The 26,899-nt window shown below is 35.8% G+C and overlaps 1 protein-coding gene across 1 annotated transcript in view; it reads right to left on the reverse strand.

Annotated features, from left to right (window-relative positions):
- Positions 1–758: 758 nt before the first annotated feature.
- Positions 759–26,899, reverse strand: part of LOC145690240 (failed axon connections-like) — a gene marked incomplete at its 3' end in the record, with an annotated part of 44,720 nt that continues 18,579 nt past the window's right edge. Inside the window, 4 exon segments of the mRNA XM_081764936.1 lie at positions 759–889; positions 2,560–2,697; positions 4,054–4,189; positions 6,197–6,399. Coding sequence (XP_081621062.1) covers positions 759–889; positions 2,560–2,697; positions 4,054–4,189; positions 6,197–6,399 — 608 coding nt within the window.

Genomic DNA, 26,899 nt, shown 5'->3' on the forward strand with positions numbered 1-26,899 from the left:
GGGATGTCTCAGGATTTTTTTTTTTTTTTACCTGAGATCAGAGTCTTCTGCGGTAATCTGGCGCATTGTGGGGATTATTGATAAATATTTTTCTCGACCTTACTCTACAAGATAGAAACTTGAAATTTAGTACACCCTTAGTATTTTTCGGTTGATCTTCAGGTCTCTGCATCAACACAGAGGGTCCATGGGAGGAGGGGGACTCAAAATTTGAAATAATATATATATTCAGAGAAAAATCCTAACTTCTCCCCAAAATTCCCGCCTCAGGGACATGATAGCGAAATGTGAATTGTACCATTTGAAAGGTTGCTCTATTGTGGAAGAAAAAAAAAAGTTTATGAACCATGATCCTACGATAAATATGGATGATGCTGTAGACGCTTGACAAAGTCTATAATTTACCTTAAAAAAAGATGGAACTTAAAGGGAATGATTTATTTTTTTCGTGCCCCCTTGAACTTCGAATTAAAGAGTCTCCAATATATATAATTATCTAGTTTGTACAAACAATCAACGCTGCTCTCAAAATAGCCCAAATACCATTTAATTTTCCTTCTCTAAAGAACTGATTACAGTAATTCTCTAATCCTCCAATATAAAACGCAAAATTTTAGATATCACACATTTCAGTTTCTGCTGTTTTACATTTTTAGTAAAAAGAATTTGATACATTTCTCCTTCCGTAGTCGTCTTGTTACAAAAATTAAATGTATGCTACCTAACTATGTTCATTTAGCACGTATTCAAATGCTTACCTTTCCTTCATCCTGTTAACATGTCCCACAAGGTTGGCGCAATTCTCTTGCATGTAGTCACGGAGAGCATACTGTGTGTCCTTATCAATGAAATAAATCTGAGCCAAATTGGCAAAGGCAACCACATCCAACTGGAAAAAATAAATAAATAAATAAATAAGAATAAAGTAAATTCTCATGGTATAACTAAGTAAAATTAATATTTCACGTCGAATTTTTAAAATAAAATTCACGTAGTTTTCAGATGGTGGGAAACAAAAATCAGGAACGTTCTCAGTAAAATCTGTTCCTAATCTGAATGAAAGGTTACGAGAACAAAAAGACATTGAATGTAGGATTTGACTTTAGATTTATTTGTTCTTGATCAACAAATACTACGAAAATACGAGACCTTTTCCGACATCTCTTACTCTAAACTTATCTTAATGAATCATTATTATTATTATTATAATAATAATAATAATAATAATAATAATAATAATAATAATAATAATAATAATAATAATAAAATAATAATAATAATAATAATAATAATAATAATAATAATAAAATGGGAATAACTGACGAGGATGGACTTAAAAATGCATTTGTGAAAGACTTCAAACTGTGCACAAGTTTACCTTTTCTGTTTCTTTAATCCATCCATGACCTACTTAAGTCCTGCAACAATATAAAAGGCTAAATGGTAAGCTAAAACAAGGTTGTTAGAGCCCTGTTGGTTTGATCTACCTCCCCCGAAAAAATATTAATTGTAACCAATATCATATAGTTTCGTCTATATGTATATATAAAGCGTTCTCACAAAAATATCCGAACTCTGTGTTAAAATGCCTTCTGATTTAGTTATAAACTTTGTTAAAATTACTACTCTGATTTTAAATTCTATTATTATTATTATTATTATTATTATTATTATTATTATTATTATTCCACGGTTAATCGAAAAATTTTCGATTCAAGTCTACCTTTCAATGGCACACAGTAATATTGGCCTTTTATAAAATTCCTCAATATATATATACAGGTTCTTCATTTTTCTTTCTAAAATCAATCTCAAGGGCACTATCTGCATTATACTTACAAAAAGGTGAATGAGGTTACAATGTAAGAATGAAATCATAATGGTATCCTACAAATTCAACCAGAACAACTAGAAATTGAGGGAAAAAATATTTGACTCTCGAGAGTGGGTGCGAAAGGAGGAAAATCAAGCTATTGATGCTACTATGAAAAACGTCACACTCAGGTTCATTGTCAAATCTCTCCACAGTTTGTACATATTTTTCAGCTGACAATCTTATTTCAGAGTACAGGGAAAGCCTTGTTTCTACTGGCTTGAAATGATTAACAGGGTCTTAGGAAAAAGAAGAAAAAAATTAGCAATCTCGAAGCCGCAGTGAATAATGAGAACACGACAGATTCTAAAGCTACGGACCAAATGAACGAAGAGGAAGGAGAGATTTTCGACCGAAAATACCGAAAAAAAAAAAAAAAAAAAAAAAAAAAAAGTGTGTTCAATTTATAAAAAAAGTAACAATGTATACTAGATTTTGGGTAAACTGTATCGTTTAAGTAGCTTTTATTATCTTTTTATAGTAACTGACAGAACATTAATGTATATCGAATCTGTGTGTATCGTAAAATATCACTCTCAATGTTACTGAAAATGTTAACTATCACGACAAAATATAAAAACTTCATACGTAAGAGATCACGAAAACTATAGGTTTTCAGATAACCCACCTAACTAAAGCCCTCTTCCTTGTAACAAAATAAGCTGCTTTTCATTGACAATACTTACATTGGTAGGATCATCCCCGAAGAAGAATGGCTTATCCGCAAGCAAATCTGAGAGAACTTTCAGATCATTCTGTCCAAATTCCATTATCTCCTCGGGCTTGTGAACCCCGATGCCTTGAGCTTTTACTTTTTTGGCTCCCTGAAAGCAGTAAATACATTAAAATTTCTCAATACACATACGCAGACTACTTTTTACTTCATTCTCATGCAATTTCTGAATTTAACAAACTTTCTTCCAGTCAAGTTACCATTCCACAGAGACAAATGTCAGCAACAGCTTTATAAATTAAAAAACACTATTATCTACTAGTTAACATCGATTTTAATACTTGAATCTACAACTTAAACATAGGGCTTCAAATATCATATTCACTGTAGTTTATTTGCAGTAACAAACTACTTCTACTACACTAGTTCTAACGTTTAAAAATACATGTGAAAGAAGAAAATAATAAGATTTCAATATGATTCTTAAGCGCTCTCTCCTACTACAGTATTACATTTATTCAGTCAAGATATAATTGAAATGTACACATCAATTGTAATAATCATTTTAACTTAGACAAAAATTGCCTTACTTTATATAACAGTACTTTTTCTTTCCATTTCCACGAAGTGTGGTTCAACCTATTATATATGTATTTTGTACGTGGCTTATATTATATATATGTATACGCGCATCGTCATTGATGATTTCTTCCTATTGTTATGATTACATGTGTACTGTGCCAAACAGGACCTGCTACCATCTATATTTTCGAATATAGTTAACGCATTGCAGCATGCTACCAATGTTACAAAATAAACCTTTAACGTTCTAATTTTCGACATCTCTTCAATAATTTCAATAGATGATGCAATTTTCTTCAAACCAAAGTAGAGACGAGTCAAGGAACTTCACGACCTATATACAATTTTACAGTCTCTAATCATGTTTGCTTTATAAATTTGCCAACACTGAAAAATTTAAATGGACGTAAAAAAAAAAAAAAAATCCTCTTGTGCTACTGACAGTTGCTAAATTTCAGTAAATGTGATTAATCAAGAATTTGAAGCATGAATAGATAAAATAGGAAGTAGTATTTTTTTATTCATAGAATATTGTAAAAAATGAAATTAAATAAAATCTGAGTTTTACGTCCAACGATTATGCCGGTTAGGTTAAAGGAGACTGATGAGAAATAAGTGAAATGGTGGAATGAAGAAAGTGGGAGGAAACGGGAGAACCCCGAGGAAACACATGCACACTGTGTTTGTCCACCACAAGTTCACTTCGCGCGAGCTGAGACCGAACCAGGGACCCCATACACCAGAGAACAACGCTCTACCATTGCGACACCGCGGCCCTAGAATACTGTAGATAGAAAATTTTCCTTAACTTACCAATGCTTTTTGACCGAAGAAGACCACATCATCACAGATTGAAATTAATATGAAAGATTCAATATACTGGAACACACCAGGTCCCCGTTCGATTATCACCTTAGTTACTTACCTTACGGCCATATGCAAACTTAAATACGATGTTCAGGATACCGTTGGGAATCTTTGTACCTAAAGCGTGCTGCAGATTCATCTTGTAACCTTTGATAACATTCTCAGGGAACTTTGTTCTCCACCATGCTACAACCCTAGAATACAGAAAGGTTGGAAAAAATCAGTCTTTATAAAGAGCAAATTTTCAACGCATACACAAATATATTATAACAACAACAGTATTAGAATAAGGAAATAACAAATGTCCAATTACAATTTCCAGGGCACAAAATTAAATATAATTATAAACAAACCTATCAGAATAATATAAAAATTACATTAAATGACTAACCAAAGAACATAAATTAGACACACAATTCATGTGAAAGATAAAAATACCCTCGACCTTCCATAAAATATGTATGGAGTTGCTTCTGAACTAAAAGTCCTCAAAAAATACAGCAACATTAGCCAAGTAATTGCTAGCTGATAAACATCTATATAAAGGAACATCTTTAGGCAAGCAGCAATTAGAAATCAGTGACAGAATGCTATAATTTAAGATCCGATAATGTTCTTTGCAACAACTTCAGAATTCCCAACGACAATTTTACATTTTCTATTGTTTTCCCCGAAAATCGCCTAAATTTCCAACGTAACCATGAGAAAAATAAGTTTTGGATAATTTCTGAACTATTTAACATATAATTAATTCTTCTACTCCAGACATCAGACCAATACTGTAAGTGACTCCAAGAATTAGGCAAGTTCTCACAATTAAAGTCTATTAGACATCCATTTCAAAACACCACGATTCCTAAGAGCTTTTAAGACTATCTATATGCTTATTATCATCTACATTTTACTACATCGTACTATCATCTACGTACATTTTGATATATGCTTATCTATATGCTTATTAAAGAGAAGTTTGTTTTCAAAGATAACACCTAAATCTCCAATGAAATTTACAACCTTAACCAATTATTATTTTTATTTTATAGGTTATATAGATTATTATATAGTTTTTTGGTCTTTGGACCGAAGACGGCCTTTATTTTTGAGAATATCTTTATTTTATTACTGTCATTGTTTTATCTTGGTAGGGTTGGTAAAATGGGTTTATTAATTCATCATTTGATCCTTTGGCAGTGATGCGAATTGATTTTGTATTTATTTCGTGTTTGTTGCTAACCTTGCTTCTTAGGAGAGCGAAGATTATTATTATTTATTTATTTATTTATTTTTGAAGGAGGTGATTTACAAATACTTTCTAGACCTACTGGTGCTATTGACTAAAATTATTATGCAGTTTTAACTATTTCCCTTTCAATGAAATATGTTGCCAGTGAGCTACTACCAAAAAGCTTGGATTTTGCTTATTTAGAACGGAACTGACATCTTATAAAAAGGTCGCAAATGGTATTTAACACATATCAAGTATTGTACTGTACAACCTGTATATTATCGAGTGTTATTTAATTCTGTGGTTTTAAATATATATTTAACAGGATACTACAAGTATCATTGATATGACGAGGTCCCAGTTGGCGGAAAATAATTTATTCAACATGGATATGCAATTCTCACCTATATTATTGGTCCTGATTACTTGGAATATTGAATTTTACAAGTTTATTTTTTTACAACTATAGTTTCGTACATTTTGATATATGTACGTATGATGAGTATTTTAACTTTCATGGTGTACAAAAGCTGATAATTATAATGAATTCCCTAATTTTTATCTACAGCATACACAATCAAGGCACACTTGTTAGCAGATTGATCATGCCATCAATCGAGAGCTAAATCGACATGTGTGTGTAACGACTAGGTGTAATTTTAAACATGTCCTATGCAGATTCCTCAGACACTAGATTTTTGGACACTTTTATCCATATGAAAGGGAAAATCAGTTCACTGATTTCAATAACTAACTGGTTCATATTAAATTTGCTTTAAAAAAAAAATCTTTATTTTAAAATAATAATTGTGTGAGTTTCGCAAACTAACTGAACGTATTAGCTTCATCAGGCACTGTCTGAAGAAGCCAATATGTTCTGTTAGTTGGCGAAACTGTCACAGTTATTTTAAAATAAACTCTGCTTTGTTCAGTGATTTGTTTTTCTAGTTCAAACTTATTTCAATTTCTAACTTACCATACTAAATGGTTCTCAATCATGGAGATCATCGCATGGGACACCAGCTTTTGGTCGTTGGTTAGTGCAGCATCCAGGTCTTTGTCAAATCGTTGTGCAAGTTCTCTTAAAATGATGGCACTATCTGCGATTTCCTCTCCATTAAGTTCGATAAAAGGCAGCTGTCCCTTCTTTGAACGGAACTTTATTTTGTGATCCACATTCTGAAAATATACAAGAACATTAATCCAATAATTGAGATACATGCAAAAGTCTTTACATTCCACACTATATCTTCAGCTATCATTAACGTATTTCCAATAATAAGCATCTGTCCCATAACCCTTTTACGAACCACTACATAAATATACACTAAAATAGAAATTAACAGCCCGTTGCTCTAAATATAATTCTTTCTGGTACCACTTTTTCCAGAACACTTCTAATTCCAACTACTGTGTTTTTCATGTAAACTTCATAATCTAATATTAATACTGTTCTTCTCTAACGACGGTAATTTTTATACATACGTATAATAAAACAGGTGATAGCCCTGCTTAAAGTGTTGAAGGAAGCAAATTTGATTTCGCATTACAGAAGATTATCTAAAGATTCACTCCTAAAACAGTAAAAGGAAAAAGAAGTTATCGAGATTTGGGCCTAGTATGGGCTAGCCTGAATGGCTAAGTCAAATTTCAATGCCGTTGTGCTTTATTTTTTCGAAATAAAAAATTCAAAACTACTTCAGTTACTTCACTGAACGACAATTCTATTATTTTTAATGTGGAATTAGAAATTATATATTTCCGGACTTTTGGCATCCACGGCCATTTAAGCCCTCACGTATGAGGAAACGTTCCTCCGTGATCATACTCCACGGGAAGTGGTATAACCGTCACCAGGTTATATAAGTAATTTCTGTGGACGCTCTGTATGTTTTGGAAAGACAGAATCATTCTTCAATTTACCCTTTATTTTTACGACACAAATAATTTCTTTTCTTCAATGGGAAATGCTAGTAATTCTTTCCCACGAACCCCCAAATATATTTCATCTATATTATATATATGATACAAATCTAAAGGACTATGACGTCGTAAAATTAGAAGTGTAATATTATATTTACAGAAATAGTTAAGTGTCTACATCCATATCAGTGTTTAGTGTTGTTTTTCTCTCCTTTTTTATTTTTTACTTATTTATTATTTATCTTTCACACAGTGCTTTTAAGAAAAACTAAGCATAGTATTTTATTTAATGTGTTTTTGTTGCATGTGTGAATGATATTTTTGTGTGTCGTGGTCTGAGCAATCATCTGGATGTCCGTAAGGATTTCGAGACCAGACATCCGAACCTCTCTGTACTTGATGCTCATCTCACTGTTGAGACCTGAGGGCGATCCGGGAAAAGTTCTATAATCCCTTTTTGGAAATGTCCTTTAATGTCTTAACCAGGTAAGTTCAGATACCCTAAAAGTACTCGTTGGTGGGACAGCAGGGGGCGGATGTGGTTACAGTGGGAATGAAGGAAGGCGGTCTGGGACCTGTTAGATACCATCTCGGCATTTTTCGGTGTGAATGAGGAAAACTCAGGAAAAACCTCATTCAGGATGGATGGCTTGAAAAAGCGGTTACGCCTTTGGCTGTTCTATATCGAACCCGGGACCACTCGCACCAAAGACGAGATAGCGATTACGTTAAATGAGGCTACGTGACTTTCAACGTCTGTACATACCTTACACAGTCTGTTTACAGATGGCCATACATGATACCAATCAATACATCTAAAGGATCTTGCTTAAAATTACCGTAATTGTGGATTTAAAGAAAAAAAAAAATCACATAACAGAAAACCCAATGATTGCTTGCAACGATTACGTTTCTTGAATAGGACTATTGCTTGTATTGGCTATAAATGTCAGGTTACGAGTGCTATTTAATTTTGATTAAAATCAAGACCTCTAAAATGGAATATTCAGTTTGATACATTTTTCTTATGATATTAACTAGGTAAATGGTAATATCAAGATGTTTTGACATTAGATGAACTACCTTTATGATTCTTTTCGGTACGTTAATGGCAGGATTGTTAATAAACAACATATCAGGTTTACATTTTATTCAATGAACAAATGTGATATTAGTTAATACATTTATCTTCGCACGACTCCATGTCGGCGAACAAAGAAGAAAGCAGGAGCGGCTCTCGAAGTTACTTCGCTGAAGTAAACACACTGGCACTTCGTACTAGTGTGATTTGTTCCCAATGAACACTCAAGTCTGAATAGCGAAAAGTACATTTTTGTTTTATCTACAGTTATTAGAAAACTAGATTAGCAGGACGCGAAACTTCCGGGTCGTTAAGTCACCATTGGGGACCAAATATCTTAATTTGTCGATAGGCATTTGACCTATACTTTGCCAAATGCCGACCAAATTGATCTGGCTATTGAATTCAGGCCTAAAATTTAGTGCTCTGACTTACGGTAAAACATTTAATTAACTTCGAAATGAAGGAATTTCATTTCCATCTATGTTTTTCGACAATATAAATAATAGCCGGCAAAGGCAAATACTGAGCCCAGGTAAACCATGGTTAGCTAATTTTAAAAAAAACGAAAAAAACGTATATGTAGACTTTTCTTTCCCTACTGATTCGTTTAACTTCATATCATATAGTAATGCCCACGAAACGTGAAATAAGTACTCATTTCAATTTTTTTCTTAATTTCATCCAGAAGTTATCAAAATCCTTCCACGCTACGAAAGGTCCACGAAAGTTGTGATATAACATTCAAAGGATCATTATTAGAGTATATTGTCTAATGATATGAGTATCTTTAAAAGTTGACAAAAGCTCTTCATTATGTTCGTACAATCACTATCAATTCAGAGTAAGAGTATACCACTAAAACAGTGTGGGAGATTTAAGACTTGCGGGACCCAGTGATGCCACGAAACTAGTAACTTCTCGTCTCTAGTCTAGTCCCAAATTTGAAAATGTACTTCTCGTGTAGTGGGCAACACCAGTACCCTCTGAACGAAAAAAAAAAAAAAATCTAAGTTCTACGTCCCACGATTATGTCGGCTACGCTAAAGGAGACTGTGATGATAAGAAGTGAATGAAATGATGGAATGAAGAAAGTGGCAGGAAACTGAAGAACCCCGAGGAAACCCATACACACGGTGTTCGTCCACCGCAAAATACAATCTGAACGAATATAGGTACTTCATAACTTACGTTAAGATCTGGTTAAATCGTGTTTTTAATTTCATGTTTTCTGTATATTGTGTACTTGTGTTTGTTATATTTTCGGAAACTGTTACACTTAGTTATGTACACAGCCCTTTAAAAAAATCAACTATGTCTTTTATAAAAATATTAAATTAGAAAAAATAAAAAGACTGGTTGTAAACTAAGCTTAATAATCCATGACTTCCGTGTGTAACAGTACGTTCACTACTCTTGAGATCCAACAGTCAAACAATACAGATTTTAGTTTCAAGATTTAAGCACAAAATATAATAAAAACTACGACAAATAATGAATAAATCATATAATCGCAGTTCATATTTTCTGCAATAAAATCACTGAAGATTAGCGTGTCAACAGAACAGATACACATCATCGACAAAACATGCTCAGTAACTCCAACAAACACGAACTTTGAATCTACACGAAATCCTATTGTCGATAAATATCGAAGTGGAATCTGAAAACAAAATAGAGCTATCATTTGCAAATACCCAACACTGCATCTATATTTGAAGTGTCTCACTTATTTTTCTGGTAGGTCAGGCTTGAAATCCATTCCAATTTTAACTTGTGCCCAAACATTAAATAAATCCTATATGAAAACTCACAAAATAGAAGTTTTAATAATTTCACACACTAGTATTAATGCATGTAAAGTAAGTTATTTGCCTTATTTTATGTAGTAATTTTCTGATTCTTTCCTCCATTCGTCCCCTATTATTCCTAAGAAAGAAAAAAACTGAACCGCTTATTTCATCTAGTTTCTGTTCTTAGTCTAGATAAGCGTGAAAATTGCTAACTAGTCCTAAATGTATAATTAAAAAGAGAAGAAAAAGAGAGAGAGTAATGGAAGTGACATGAAACCATAAAATCAGCCTATTTTTAAGGGCAGACCTTTATGACTGTAATTTAAAAATTGAACACTTTTAATATTTAGATATTTAGGAATAAATAGTTTTCTTACCTAAACTAAGAACAGAAAGATATGTGAAGCAGCAGGTAAGATATGTTCTTAGAAAATAATGTCCTTGAAAAAGTACTCACGAATAATCTACGAAATATTGGAAAAAAAAAGTTTAAAATTGAAAAAAAAAAACCTACATAGATTAAGGTAAATAAATTTTTATTGTGTATTCATTACAAAATTATGTTGAACTTTATCATACGTAAGTTTCAATTCGCTCAACTTGGTTTCAACCCCCCCCCCCCCTGCTCGAAAAAGCTACCCTGTTAAAATCTTATTCTGTGCAAATATTGTCAAGATTGTTATTATCCACTTTCTTAAGAGATCCCGATATATATATACAGTGAAACCTCTCTAAAGCGGACAGCCGTGGGGAATCAAATTGTCCGCTATAGAGAGGTTTCGATATTTTCTTACGTAAATTGGTAAACAAGGTGATATGTAATTACAAACTATTGAAGGTAATTTATCAAACCACCTTCTTCTGGTGTTCTATGACTGTGGGCATGTAGACATCTGCGGATTCTCCACAAATCGCTTTGAAAGAAATTTTGTGTCTAATCCGAAACTTCTCTAACCACTCGTTCGAGACCTTGAAATCTGAAACATCCATTTCTGTTGCTACCTCCAAATTCTTAGCTTTTAGCATCAACCCTAACACAGGAATTTTTTCATTCCGCATTCTACAAAACCATTCACTTGCACACCAACTTCGTTCAAAGCAATGAGACACTATTTTCATTGTCGTTTTCACACCACAACTTTATTAATTTGTCTTGGTTTTATATTATCTCAAGTGCTTGTGTTTTACCGATACAAAAAATTTCAGCTATCCTTCGCACACCTCAGTATTCTTCGAAAATTCAATCAATTCGATTTTAACATTAGCGCTTCTTGTGGCATTTCGAAAGCTCACAACAACTTACACCTTATTGCTTATTCGATGCAGAATGACTTAAAAAGATTTCCTTATACAAATAGAGGCACTAAGCCAATATGCGTATACGCGGACAAAAAATACCAAACAGATCCAGCGGAACAGTAGAATGACGTGTCATCCCAAATGGCAGGCAACTATCAATCACTTTTCATTCTAAAACAGGTTGGGTGGGAGTAGAACGCAAGTAAAGGATATGAGGTTGTGTTTAAACTAAGACGCTTCATCTGAGTTTCTGAACAGCTAGTTGACGAGGAAGAATGTTATTACAATGCATCCTTGGTGATACATGTATGCATTACTGAAAATGTACTTTTTCTGTACTTTTCAACTTTCTTCTAGAGAAAATGTCCGTAATATGGAGGTAAATAATACCTATAAGAGACAGAAAAGAGTGTCCGTGTCCGTACTAGAGAGTGTCCGCTTTAGAGAGGTTTGTCAACATGGTTTTTCCTATTACAGTGTTTGGGGATTACAAAATATGTCCGTTATGAGAGGTGTCCGCTTTACAGAGGTGTCCGTTAGTAGAGGTTTCACTGTATATATCACCCATATATACCACCCGCCTATTATTTTAGTGTAATCATACTTTCCAATTAATTTTATTCGCATGCTATATATTCAATACGAGTAACGTTTCCCGCATATTATGACTTTTTTTTTTTTTAAAGTAGTTTTTAGTGGCCTGTCCATACTGTGGATTGTCTAACCAACAATGCCCTTCGTGAGCTCCAATGAGTTTATTTGATAAATGTATTCCAATAGCGGCTCTAGATGGAAGTTACATCGGTACGACGAGGGCTGCTAGAAAAGTTTCTACAAATTATTACTTACGGTTACCCACCTATTGGTCAGATATTTTAAAATTCGGAAGAACTGACATTTTTACGTTTAAATCATCTATTCGTTTAAGCGAATAAGTTTATTATTCACAGCAGATTGAAGATGTGCCTCGAAAACCGCTCTTCGGAATGAGTCTTCAAGGGACAAATCGCTCATCACGGATAAAATTAAACTACGGATTTTATCGCTAGTAGCGGAGAGAAAAAACTAATTTAATGTCCTAATACTTGTGCTAACACTAGGGACAGGGTTGGCTGGTTTAAACCATTTTTTTTTTAACTGGTTTAAACCAAAAAACGAAAAATGTTCGTAAAAGTGTAAGTGTTCGTAAAATTTTGATGAACACACATTTGTGGGTTATCACGTTTCACACTTGTATATTATTCGTATTATATTCAGACCTAAATTCTCCATTCATTACTCAAAGAGATTATACTACTTTTTTTTATGTTTCTGAATGTTTCGATTATTATTATTATTATTATTATTATTACAGTTATGCAATTGCAATCACAGAAAAATTCTAAATGTTGTTTCGTTTTAATAATGTTTACTATTGATAAAATACAGCGAAATGCCGTACTTTTTTTGGGGGAGGGGCCATACCAACCCTACGAGAGGCATTTATTGAAATCAGAAGTATCTTTTGCATCTATTTATGTATAAATGGGTCAGAGCCAAAGTGGACTCAAATAATTCGTATCTTTATTAACTTTTCTTACTGATATGCAAATTAAGTCGTTGTATTCCTTTAACATGGACTAATAAAATTCATAGTGAACAAACTTGGACTAAATTAGTTCTTTTGTACTCTGCAGTATTTTCAAATTGTCCATATGTAATTCTGTATAATGGTTTCACTTGCGCATCTGTATCTTTTTGTCCTTCTGAAATGACTTTTGACAATTATATTAACAAGGATGTAAAGATCAGTACGACGTATTTTTATCAGGAGTCCTTCGTGGATCGGCAGACGTATCGCATTAGTCTCGGTTTTGAGTTCAAATGGAGGACAGTTTCTCTCGGATGTAAGCCGACAAGCGCCTTGGATTCCGCTTTAAGGCTCCAGACTACTAAATATTTTTGAAAAACTAATATTTTTTCTTTTGCCCGTTTTATCGTAAGTGGAAAGAGGTAATAAAATGTAACTTACCACAATAATAGATAATATTATTCTACACCCGAAAATACGAATCGGAAGAATTTTCAGTGTTGCCATCCATACAAATTACAGTGTGACCAGAATTTGAATTACTCAAAAATCTAGGTAAAGGCAGCGACTAGAAAAATGAACTCAACGGTAATTGACTTATCATGCTGTCTATGATCCTTGTTTACTACTTTTTAAATAATATTTCTATTTATTTTATAAACCTTACATAAATTGTTACAAAATAAATAAGTTATTAGAAAATAAATAGAAGCATAATTTAGAAAGTAGTAAACAAGAAACGTAGACAGCATGATAAGTCATCAATTACCGTTGAGTTCATTTTTCTAGTCGCTGCCTGTACCTAGATTTTTGAGTAATTCAAATTCTGGTCACACTGTAATTTCTATGGATGGCAACGCTGAAAATTCTTCCGATTCGTATTTTCGGGTGTAGAATAATATTATCTATTATTGTGGTAAGTTACATTTTATTACCCCTTTCCACTTACGAAAAACAGGCAAAAGGAAAATTGTTTTTTCAAAAATATTTAGTAGTCTGTCCCCTTAAGCTTATGTGACCCCTTCCAGCATAACCCGGTTGTTGCACAATAACACCAAGGAGAAACAAACTTCTTTCTGTTCATATGGGTTATAAATATATACAGCAAATTATTTACACCAGAAAAAATGGTTTAAACTAAAAAAAAAAACAGGTTTATTTTTTTTTCGATAAAAACCAGGGTTTTTGCCAACCCTGACTAGGGAAGTTCTCTTTCCTTAGCTTGTAGCGATGAAATAGCAATTCTTACCGAAGTGACTTCCATCAAGAACTGCCACTGATTCGTTTATATTTTCCTATACAATCCTAAATCCTAATATTTTTTCTGAAGACTTTATCCACTAACATATTTTATTATCCGGTCCACCATTGGCTTCAGAACATTTCACGTTTAAAAGGTTTAGTTTAAAAAAAAAAAAAAAATCCGTCGTACTATCACCTCAATAATAATAGCTACTGAATACAAGTCTGGCATAGGTGGATCTCATTTCTTCCCGTCGTACTTGCACCTTCAACAATCCGAGATTGATTGCACTCTTCATTACAGACATTCAGATCACCCACAATAAGAAACTCACATTTGAAGGCTCTGAAGAATTATTTTCAAAGTTCTCAAGTATCTTCTCTGTTATGGACATCTCAATAACATCAGAACTATCAGCTTCTTATAATACACACGCATGCCATAGAATACTTTTCTCATATCTCATGCTGTTTTCTTAATTCTGCTACAATAGACGCAATTCGTTCCTTCAAAGTTTATGCAGATACATTTTAGTTTTAATTATCACTTGTAATACAAACAAAGACTATCTCCAGTTCATCAACCTACTGAAGTCCAATGCTACGTCCTACACTCAAGTGAATATACGAAGAGTTAAATAATGCACGTGTTATTAACAGGAACTTTCTTTGAAACATCAGCACAAACAGCAAATTCTAATACAACATGGAATACATGTAGCTGTATGAAAACCAGTTCTACCGGTTCATCTTCCGGTCGAAGTAAAAATTGCATTCTAAATTGCATATCCAGTAATGTACCCTCTGCCTTGTAAATCATGAATATGCTTGCATGCACTATAGATAGAAATATTTTTTTAAATTTTTATTTTGCTTTTCAAATGCCGTATTCTTTACATAAGAAAAACTAGATCAAACAAATGTGAATTATAATAAACGTTAAATAATCTTGTGCAGTTTCAGCTGATTTCGACACATCTTATACGAAACTTAACAAAAAGTCGCTTGGGAAATTTTCGGTACTGTAAACGGTTTAATGTGGCCTATTTGTAATGCACTCTGGGCCAGGACAAAATAAGAACTATACCTGGGGGCCATTTCCCATTTTCTCTGAGGCGACAGTTTGCTGAATCTGAGTGAATCATATTTGCTGATCTTTGTTCTTTCTGTATATCCTACTTCTTGTTTAATGTGCCTAGGTCAATATAGGCCTGAGCTACGAACATCTGAACTGTTTAAATCTTCACTCTCCTTAAAAATAATAAGTTTAACGTACCACGATTATGCCTTTTAAGCTAAGGGAGACTATGATTAAGGCAAGTGAATGATGATGGAAGAATCTGTGGAATTATGTGGAAGGAAACTGGAATACCCCGAGAAAATTCACAGACACAATGATGTCCACAAGCTGGGAATCGAACCAGGGACTCGTAAAAATCGACCCGGAACCACAGCAATCTCTCTGCAGAACAGGCTTGGCAACCAAAAGTTACAGAACATATTTTTAGTTAAAAAAAAAAAATTGAAATCTTTGAATTTTACGTCCCACAGTTATGCTGGTTAGGCTAAAGGAGACGGTGATGATGAGTAATGAAGGAAATGGTGTAATGAAGAAAGTGGGAGGAAACGGGAGAACCCCGAGAAAACCCACGCACACGGTGTTTGTCCACCACAAAGTTCACTTGGCGGGGGCTGGGATCGAACCCGGGACCCCAAGCACCAGAGGTGAACGCTCTACCACTGAGCCACCGCGGCCCCATACAGTTAAAAAATAGTTTCAATTCAGGTATAATATAGGGATGGCCACAAAGTTCCGGTTCCGGCGGAACCGGTTCCTCGAGGAACCGGTTCTCGGAGATCCGGTTTTCAGAACCGGTTCTGGAGCCGGTTCCGGACCTGGATCCGAAAACCCGGTTCCAGAACCGGATCTTAGGAACCGGTTCCAGACCTGGATCCGAAAACCCGGTTCCAGAACCGGATCTTAAGAACCGGTTCCAGATCTGGATCTGAAAACCCGGTTCCAGAACCGGATCTTAGGAACCGGTTCCAGATCTGGATCTGAAAACCCGGTTCCAGAACCGGATCTTAGGAACCGGTTCCAGACCTGGATCTGAAAGCCCCCAAAGACCCGTAAAGGAAGCACAAAGTTCACCTTCAAAAATAATGCAAAAAGGACCATGCACTTGTGCCTTCCCGGCCCAGACCCACTTGTGCCCCCAGAAAAAAATTGTGGTCCACCAGTGGGTGTTTAGCCAAATGAGTTGGTCAGTTTGCCTGTTTAGCCAATGAGTTTGCCAGACACCCACTTTATTTAGCCAAATGAGACAAGCTGCCGCCGCCTGGCGCCTGCCTGGCGCTTCCACCATTTCATCTAGCATACTGTTCACAGCTTGCCAGCAGCTCGCGTTTAGCGTAGGGATGGTAACAAAGTTTCGGTTCCAGCGGAACCGGTTCCGCGAGGATCCGGTTCTGTTTTCAGAACCGGTTCCAGACCTGGATCCGAAGAACCGGTTCCAGACCTGGATCCGAAGAACCGGTTCTAGACCTGGATCCGAAGAACCGGTTCTAGATCTGGATCCGAAGAACCGGTTCCAGGCCTGGATCCGAAAAACCGGTTCCGGAACCGGATCTTCAAGAACCGGATCCTTTCAGACCCGAAAACCGGTTCCACCAGGAACCGGTTCTGGCCATCTCTAGTATAATATTGATATAGTAGTTTGCGTTCTATTTTGCTACTTGAGTTCTTTGTTTTCCGTGAAAATACCCAAAATGCCGTTATTGAAGTTTCTTTCTTTCCGTTCTCCCGACGATTAAGCTCATGAGACCATGATGTACGCACTCTCAAAGGTGTTCAACGTAACAAGAAAACGGTAACTAAACACAGAATATCAAAAATTATGAGCAAATCAGGCAAGGGTTTATAGGCATAGTTTCTGAAGGCAGTGATAATTACTTTAAATCTGGATTGAACCCAAACATTCATCACCGCAAACAAAATCGTGCTATTGCGGTCTACCTTACGCGAAGTCAATTTTCCCTTCTTGACTTTCGCTTATCAAAAGCTCATTCCCCGGGTCGCCAAGTTCTCATATTCGTTTAAACACAGAATCCAGCTAAGCGAGAGTGAGTGTCATTCAATTCCCTTTTGGTGAATATGAACAAAACAATGTTTTTGGATTTCATCCAAAACCAAAGCCTACCAGATAAGCACTCAACGGCTTCAGTACCCTCTTGAAATTTACGGCTTAAATCAATCTTCATTGTACACAACAGTCTTCAAACAGTAACATTCATTTCGTGAATATAAAGTTATTTTAAACTAGCAGCGTTCACCCCGCTTCGCTGCGGTCACCCCGGAACGCAATAAACTTTGTTACTTAGATAATTTTTACTTTTTCGCTTTCAAGTGATATGATAAAAACCATAGAAGATTGCAGTAAATCTTAACATTATATCGCCTGTCATTTATGTTAACCCGCCCCGCTTCGCTGCGGTCATCCCGGTGCTGGCATATTGTAAAAGTGTCTGTAAAAATAAGCAAATCAATTAAAAAATTTTAAACAGAAGATTCAAGCTATTTTCCGCTGTATATCGCCTGTCATTTATGTTAACCCGCCGAGTGACACGGTCATGCGGGTTGCATATAAATACGTTTATTTTTACCTATGATGAACTAATAACAAAGGATTTGTACGTTATGGACACTTGAATGGTCAATTATCTCAAGACACTGGTAATTGAAAATTAAAGTGATATGATAAAAACCATCTAGGGTCCAAATCCTAATAACCCCCCAAAAATGAAAGAAATTGGTTCAGCCGTATTAGCGTGATGAGCGGACAAAATTTTGTACGTTCTCTTTTATATATATAGATGTAATCTAGTTAATAAAACGAGGCATTTAGCCTCTGGAGGAATAAATTTTGTTTATACTCCTGGATTTGTGAAATCTAATTTCCTTCGCGGTTTATCCCAAACTTCAAAAAGGTGGAGAAACACAGACCTAACCCTACACGATCCACATGTATTTTCCAGCGGAATGACGTGTCCAACCCACTAAGGCATGTACCAGAAGACCAGAAAGCAAGAACGTAAGGCATTTGAACACTTAACCAGACCTGATTCATTCATCCACAGTACAGCTGACCATTTCCGGTTTAGCTTTCAGAGAGTGTTATGAGAAGTCTACAAAATATTGCACTACTTGTAATAAACTTCCCAGATAATAAATGATATCAATCCCACTTGTCACTTCCTTTTGATTTCCTATAGTTACGAAGTTCTCCACAACAATGTATAATTATGGATGTTACGCCCCACTCATCTGTCTTTTAGGTTAAAGACAGATGATCAGTGAAAGTGAATGGTTACAAAAAAAAAAAAAAAAAAAAAAAAATGAAATTATACTGTAGGACGTAACTGAAGAATCCTGAGGTAACCCTCGGACACCATACTGTCAACCACAAACTCTCATGGTCTGGAATTGAACCAGGACCACTGCACCAGAGACGAGCGCTGTACTAGTGAGTCACCGTGCCACATCCCTCTCTGACGTTTTCTGCTCTGAACTTATCAAGTGGAATAAAGAGTTGTCAATTAGGTTAAAACAATACACATTTTCTTTTTGATTTATGCCCTATGTGCTGTACTTCCCATATATACAGATAAAAAGAAACAACTCCGACGCTGTAGCTTACGAGAAGTTATGGCTAGCCAAATCAGGCTACTTGTGAGCATATAATGAATTTAATGTGTCGTGGTAAACCTAAGCCAACATCTTCCGTATTTTACTCAAGTGACATCGAACAAATACACCATTAATCTATGTTTTACATATACTGTGTACGGTGGTATTAATAAAATACATAGGTATAAAGCTGAGGAATACATATTAATGGCATGTAAAATTCATTAATCCATCATTTAGTTATCTATGGTTAAACCTGAGGAAATACGGCTCATTCTGAAATTAACTTTATAACAATTGCATAGATTTCAGATTTAACCTTTCGGCACTCACATGTAACAAGCTGTCCCGTGGCGACGTTTCCACCGCCCTTGTGTTTCTAGTAATTATTGCAATTCAATACCATGAAAATAAGAAAACAGCGCTATCTGTTGTGTTAATAGTCAACTACAGAAAACTTGACGCCCGCATCATCTAGTCCAGCGAATTGGGATCAGGCGCGTATTCTTCTGAAAAGGCGGTATAAATACCGCCCATACGAGCGGCCTAACGTCAAATTTATATGCTGAAACACATAATGAATGCACTGTCTATTTATACACAGGATCCAAGTAACTTCAGCTTCTTTACAACATCCAGCTTTCCTGCTACTTTGCTGCTCTCATACTTTACTCTCAGCAACCAATATTTATACAACACTACAATCACGCAAAATGTTACACGAACAGTACAAAATTTGCATTAAGGCGACGCCCCATCATGAATACAGGCAAATGTAAAACAAGAGAAGTGACGCGGAAAATTTGGTCTTAAAAAAAAAAAAAAAAAAAAAAAAAAAAGTTACTAAGCAGCCGAATACTGGATTACCAAAACAAAACCGGTTTAAAATATAACCTTGCAATTTCGCGCTAAACAAATAAAATTTATTGATTGTTGGGGAGAACGCAGAGCAGGCTGGGTCGGATTTCAGTAACCATGGCAACAGGCCGTCTAGTGTGGGGATGACATCACAGTGTCCAGACTATCCTGGAGACGGGTGTCACGTGCAACGAGGTATTGATCCACTGCATCAGACAGAGCGGGGGTGGCTGCTGCTAAGGTTGAGTGAGAAACCTCGCATCGCATGCTCGACAACATACACACTGCTCAGTGCTGTGATAAGGAAACGCGTTATTAATCTTCAAAGCGGCGGTGTTAGCGCGCTACTTGTAATGACGCAGTGCCAGATCGCTAAATTAAATAGCGTCCGTTGCGTTCTGAAATACCTTCTGCACCTAAGCGCTAATTTATCAAATGCTGCACTACCAGACTTACATAAAAGTAGCTACACACTCGTCAGATTGATCAGCAACACATGTAAGAGGATAAATCACTATAATGAGGAAAACTATGAAAATTATTACTGCTAGTCGATGGGACATGTCAGTATTCTGTATTGGAACAAATGAATGTACTGATATGAAACTGCACCGTACGTAAAGGGGGTTTCCGGTTTTTAGACACCCGCTGTGGATAAGATAAATGTGTGTTTTGTCATTTCATCTTAAGATATGTATACAAATATCATGAAACTATGTGAATTTTTAAGTTTGAACCCCTTCCTCTTTCAAGAAATCCTGCGTATGCCATTGGATGTAAGAATTGCAACTTTTACGAAATGGATTGTTCTCTTAACTCATAAAGCCAGCTCGAATAGTTTATTTCTTTCAACAATTGAATCAGTGAAAAATACAATGGTAAGTGGATTAAACCTGTCAGTGTGTGTGTCTATGTAGTTTCTTCAGGAAAGTGCGATTACAAGCAATTATTCCAGTAACAAATATTCTCCTGCCTGTACCTGCCACACAAACTTCGGGGGGGGGGGGGTCTCTGTCCCACCATTCAATTAAGAAATCCACTACGAAAAACATTCCACGCCCTCAAGGTCATTCCAGACTATTTCTCATAAATGAATATATTTTTAAAAGACGCACCCAAATACAACCTACTGTAGCATATAATTAAAATAACTTGCCTAAAAAGGTTAACATTACGAAGCGAAGAACAGTTATTTCACAATGATATGAGATCAGTGTAAGAAGCACCGTCAGAACAGCAGTCACAAGCATTTTCCTCCCCGATCATATCTATACACTCTGATAATTGAACTTTTAAATCACATATACACAGTACATGTATGTGGAGGTATGTTAACACTGTCTTTCATTGTCGCTATTACTGGTTTGTATTGAGTTCGATACTAATTCCCCTTTACAGAAAGATGCTGGATCAACACTGTCTCACTCCCCAACGGTAATCATAGCAAAGAACAAAAGCTCTAATGGCATGGGTATATGCGAAAACACGGTGTTGTATGATTCCTAAAAGGCATCATTAGCTGCCTCTTCTCTTTTATAGCTACATATTTTAATTTCTGATAGATTTCAGCAAGAGGTAGAATGGTTGATACGGTTTACATAGAGCTTGTTGCGTAATCTGATGGTGTTAGAAAGCTTAAGGAAAAGTTGCTAAGAATATGGGACGAAATTAAATTAAATCTTTAAGTTTTACGTCCCACGTTTATGCCAGCTAGGCTAAATGAGACAGATAGTGGAATGAAGAAAGTTGGGGGAAACGGGAAACCCCGAGAAAACCCATGCACACGGTGTTTGTCTACCACAAAACTCACTCGGCGCGAGCTGGGATCTAATCAATACCCCATGCACCAGAGGTGAACGCTCTACCACTGAGCCGCCGCGGCCCGAATATGGGACGAAAATATATGTAAGAAAACACGAAAGACAATCATGACAAACTCAGCGATCGGTTCGAATATGGAAGTAGGAGAATAGAACATGTGATAACCTGCGCAATTTCACTTGAGAGAACATGAAGTGCAATGAAATAAACAAGGATAGAAATGGCGAAAGAAGCATTTACGAAGTAGTTCTTGATTGACAAAAAGCACAAAATGCTTCATGTGAAGGATTGAGCTGTGAGGAGGAAAACACGGGACACTCGCAAAAGCGATGGAAATAAATAGGAAGCTTTCGAAATCAAAACATGGAAAAGAGACGCTGATTTGGAGTTTAGCGTCCCGTTCAACACCGAGGCTAAATGAGACCTACAACTTAACGTAGGATCCGAACCACACAAACATCCACCATGAATCGAACCCAGGTACCCCATGCCGAAGGAGCGTACGCCAACTACACAGGAGTTCTGGACAAGATGGCGGGAATTAGCTGGATCTAATAGTAAGCGAAACAAAAATGTCAGTATTAGTAGATGAGAAAATAATTCTAGATATAAATGAAGACAATCGAAACTGGCTGGCAGATTGAAAAAAAAAAAAAAAAACAACTTTCACGAGGAACACGCTTAAAGGTATGGTGACAAAAACAGCGGAAGAGTGCGCGACAAGGACAGATGATGAATGGTATTGAAACAGAAAAATCGTAATGATAAAGAGGATAACTGAAAACTTTGCCCACGGAAACTTTTCAATTTGACAAGTGACTCCTAATAATAACTGAAAAATTTCTGACGATTGCTTCAGTAATTTGTTCTTAAGCCCTACAGTTCTTAATGGTATGATCAGCCAGCAGAGACCAAAGAGGCAGACCAAACATGTTCATGCGTTTCTTTATATAAAAAGAGAGAAAACATGTGTAGTTACAAAGTTCGCAGGATGTGGAATTATTTAAGTTCAGTTAAATTGATCAAAAAACACGTTATCAAAAACTGTAATGAAATTTGAAATGTGTTCATTCATTCCTAAATTAATGTTCAAAAAGGAAGAAAAAGGGCGATAGAAAGGAAATTGCACTTACTGATGGCTGTACAATAAAAACTTTCACTCTCCCAAGCTATTTCACTACAGCTGATAGATATATATATATATATATATATATATATATATACACATGCAGTTTCCCAAACCTCTCATCATTCAACATTGAAGCAGAAGATGCAGTTAAAGAGACAAAGGACATTTTTTCCTGTTTTATTTCTTACTGCAATAAATCACTCCCAATCGCGTGTGGCTGTGCGTCCGGTCAGGCATCTTTGCGAGGTCGGATGAAAAAGAAGTCTAGAACCCCACACCCTAGTACTCACGTGATGGAACCACCGAGGCCAAAGCTTTCCAGATCTAACAAAACAAAGAGGATGGGGATCATACAAGTTTATCATGCAAGAACCATTACTACTTTACCTGCGAAATACAAGACCTACTGTACTCTCTATTTCACATCAAATAATAGGAAAATAAATTCGACTCCTACACTACGATGAGATTGGCTGGAGTTTGTGGACTGTCCATTTCCGAGCTTGCATAAAACAAACCTACTTCTTTCCTGCGAAACAACAATTTTCACCCGAGAAAATAGATGCAAGGTCTCAAGAATGCTACAGATCAAGCCACGAGGAAGATCCAACAAATAAAAATCTCTAATCCTGATAACATTCGAATCCCAAACCACTTTGACGAATCTGAAAGCTCAACATTATTCCGCTAAAACAATAGCTGCTCCAATCTTGAAGCATCTACTTCCTATTTGTACAATGAGTTACTAAATCGTGAACACAGTAAGAAACAAGTTATCAACCAATGAACAGCAACTAAAAGAAAGAAATCAGAATCCATTACGAACATATAGTACAAAATCCTATGGCATAAATTAAATATCTTTCACAAACTATATGGATTAAGTTATTTTTAAACGGCTGAAGAAGGTCACTGGATTTTAAAACTACGCAAAAGCTAGAGTAAAAATTCATGAATTGACTCGATGGAATCTTCCAAGCTAACCAAGGTTGCCTCACATGTCAGACGTAGTCCTTGACGATTCTTCAGTAAATTTATGTGATACCCAAGTTAATTCGTTGGCAAAACTAGATGCAGCTGTGTTCAGAAGAGTACTTTTCACGCTCTAAGCCCATCTTTTAAGAAAATGAGAGACTGTCTACAAACAGGAAAGTTAACAAGGAAGGCGGATGTCGTCAGGATGTATACTGCAATTCCATTAAGAGTCACACGAGGCACTTCCTCCAATTGAAGGTTCTTTTTGGTAACGTGTCGTGGTGACAAAAGACTAAAATTATTCAGTCGGACCACGTTCTAGACACGTGGTGAGGGCACAGATTAACTTGTAGTAGTTTAAGTGCGACGTTGCATTACGTACGTAAGTATCAAGCAACAGTGAATCCACAGTCTAAATTATAATTCTTTCTTTCGACCTTTCACTAATATAGACCTGTTTGCTTGACAAATCAAATTGAGATGGAATACAATACTAGCACGAAACAGCATCAATATTCTACATATTCACATATCAATATTTCACATACTCTTAAAATATTTAAAAAGAAACTTTAATAGTCACTATCAGCATTACTAGTAAGGAATACATTCCTCGACAATATTCGGGTAGTTTTATTCAAAAGTTATTGGTTAAAACATATAAAAGGACAACCATGTCTAAAATTATTTGCCAAATGCACATCAGAACTCAAAAAGAAAAGAAAACAGTCAAAACCCAACATGAAAACAAAATGTTGACTGTCAGGATGTTTCTTTTTTAACAATGACAAAGCACATTGCTCTGAGAAGTCTCACCTAAAACATAGGACTTTCCACTGAAGATGAATAACCTTTCAGTGCAATGTGCATTATCTACTGCTGAAAATTACAAACAGTATTTGTCTAATTATTTAACGAAGTACTAACAACAACAACTGTAATGCAAAACACACCAAACTTACGACAGATCTCTGAATTAGTCTTTTACTGAAATTTCAAAATAAATTACGAAATATCAAAAAAAAAAAAAACTTCGTAACGGTACAGTATTTAGCAATTTCCACGAAATAGAGTGGTTAACGTTTGCTTAACCCAACTTTAGTATGAACATGGAGCCACGGTGGCTCAGCGGTACAGCGATCACCTCTGGTGTGAGGGTCCTGCTTCGATACCAACCACAAGTTTGTAATGGACAAAATATTGCCCATGCTTCTGTTTCCTCCCACATCCTCAATCCACCGATTTTCATATTCACATCCATCAAGCCTAGATATGTCACAAGACACTACATATTTTGATTCTGTCCTTAGTCTTTATTTTCAAAATTGTAAATTAAGCACGACTGCGGAAAACCCATTACTTGATCTCCGTAAAACTTGGTTGCTATATTCATTACATTTTACATCGACCTGTCGCAAATCTCTCATGTTCGAACCTGGATTAAAAAAAAAAAAAAAAAAAAAAAAAAAACCCGAATAGAAAACTCCACCGATTACACCACGATTGCATCAACTGTAACAGATACAATACTTCGGATATAAAAGTTTTAGCATAACGTACCAGAACAATGCCCATGTACGAGGTAAATGCAAGTGAATGCTAATCAACAATGGAGTAATTAAGCTAGTACGAGAGCTGGGCAAAGACAATTCACAAACCCGATGTCAATAAGCATAATGATCGAATAAGATTACTTCCTGACCGAAGTGACAGATGTACCAAATATTTTATCTACTACGGCGAGGTACTTAAAGAAAAAAGTCTTTAATAAAACGTCTCCATGGAACAAAAACAAAGAGGTAATGCATCTTGATATGGATCCATCGTTCCAAGAATACTTACATCTCCACCCTATACCTCTCTTCAAATCTTATGTGGTAGAAAGCTGCTACACTTCAGTCATACAAATGAATCCAGTCATAAATGATTGTGGCATTATTTATTTATTTACCAATCGCTGTCATTAGCACAACCGCACGACAAACCAGAGATCAAAAGGCATTGCAGAAACAAAACAGAAAAACAGTGATCGTAAAGTCAATTTCCTGGGTGATCAACGCCTAGGTCTAACTGGTTAAATTAGAAACTAACTTGGATAGCAGTACGAAAGTTTCACGTGGAAGGGGGGGAAATAGGGATTGCAACTGATTGTAATGATATGCCCATACCTCAGAATCTCTCTTAAGGTTAGAGAAATCAAACTTGGTATTTAGACTTTTGATTTAAAATAATTAGACACAGGTTTCAGCGTTATATATATATAATCTAGAAGGAAAGAAGAGATTGAGCAACAATTATTTTACTAAGATGTTCGCACCTTGGAATATTATAAGATTAGATATGAAATTTGGTACTTAGAACTTCTCAAATTATAACAAATTTTTCACAGGGGCGAAGGCAGTTAACCATGATACACATACGAGCTGTTTGAATTTCGGGCGAGATAATGAGTTAGGAATTCTATATGAAATATGTCAGAGGAACACAAAATATTACTCACAGGTCACAGTAACACGAAGGAATATTTGTTAGTTTGTATGTAAAGGTAGAAGGTAGACTTCCGACCTCCATTAGGAATCAAACTCAGGCCGATACCTCTTCAACTACGTCATCGTGGGTATAGGATTCCATGTAAATATAGTTGTCATCTGTCCGGCAAATGTTGGGCATGCCCTACTTTTCATTACTTTTGTCTTGCAGGCATTTCAAATAGTTTTAATTGCCCGGCATTTAATCAAATTCTTACGTTATATATATATATATAATTACAAGCGACAGAAATGCTTAAACAGTGAGTTCTCTGAGTACCAAAACGTATCGTACTTTTATGAGCTGAGTACGCGCCTTAGGCGTGGCAGACCCGGGTTCTATTCCCGGCGGGAGCACATATAGTTCGGATTCCAAGTTAATCCGTAGATCCCGTCTCATATAGCCTCGCTGCTGAAAGGAACATTAAACCCAAAATTGACTGAACTCATGACTTGATTCGTAATGTGCGTGATCTGGTATGCAATGGATATTTAACTCCCTGCAAGCACTTCTCTCAGAATTAACAGTAGTATTGAAACAGTGAACTCTTTAAATGTAGCAATTTGTTATACATACTAATCCAAGCAGCACTGGAGTGACTGAAGGACTATTTTCTCTAATGCTGATTGTAAAATATAATTTCACACTTGAATTTTAAAAATACTTGTTGCAAACAAATAATGCATCCCTCCGTCAAAAGTGACAGCTGCAGACAAGTATAAGTCTGATGCTGCAACTAATACAGCTTCAACATCACCAAAATAAATATATG

Source organism: Thermobia domestica, chromosome 7 (genome assembly GCF_964235325.1).
Source record: "Thermobia domestica chromosome 7, izTheDome1.hap1.1, whole genome shotgun sequence".
Classification (NCBI taxonomy): domain Eukaryota; kingdom Metazoa; phylum Arthropoda; class Insecta; order Zygentoma; family Lepismatidae; genus Thermobia; species Thermobia domestica.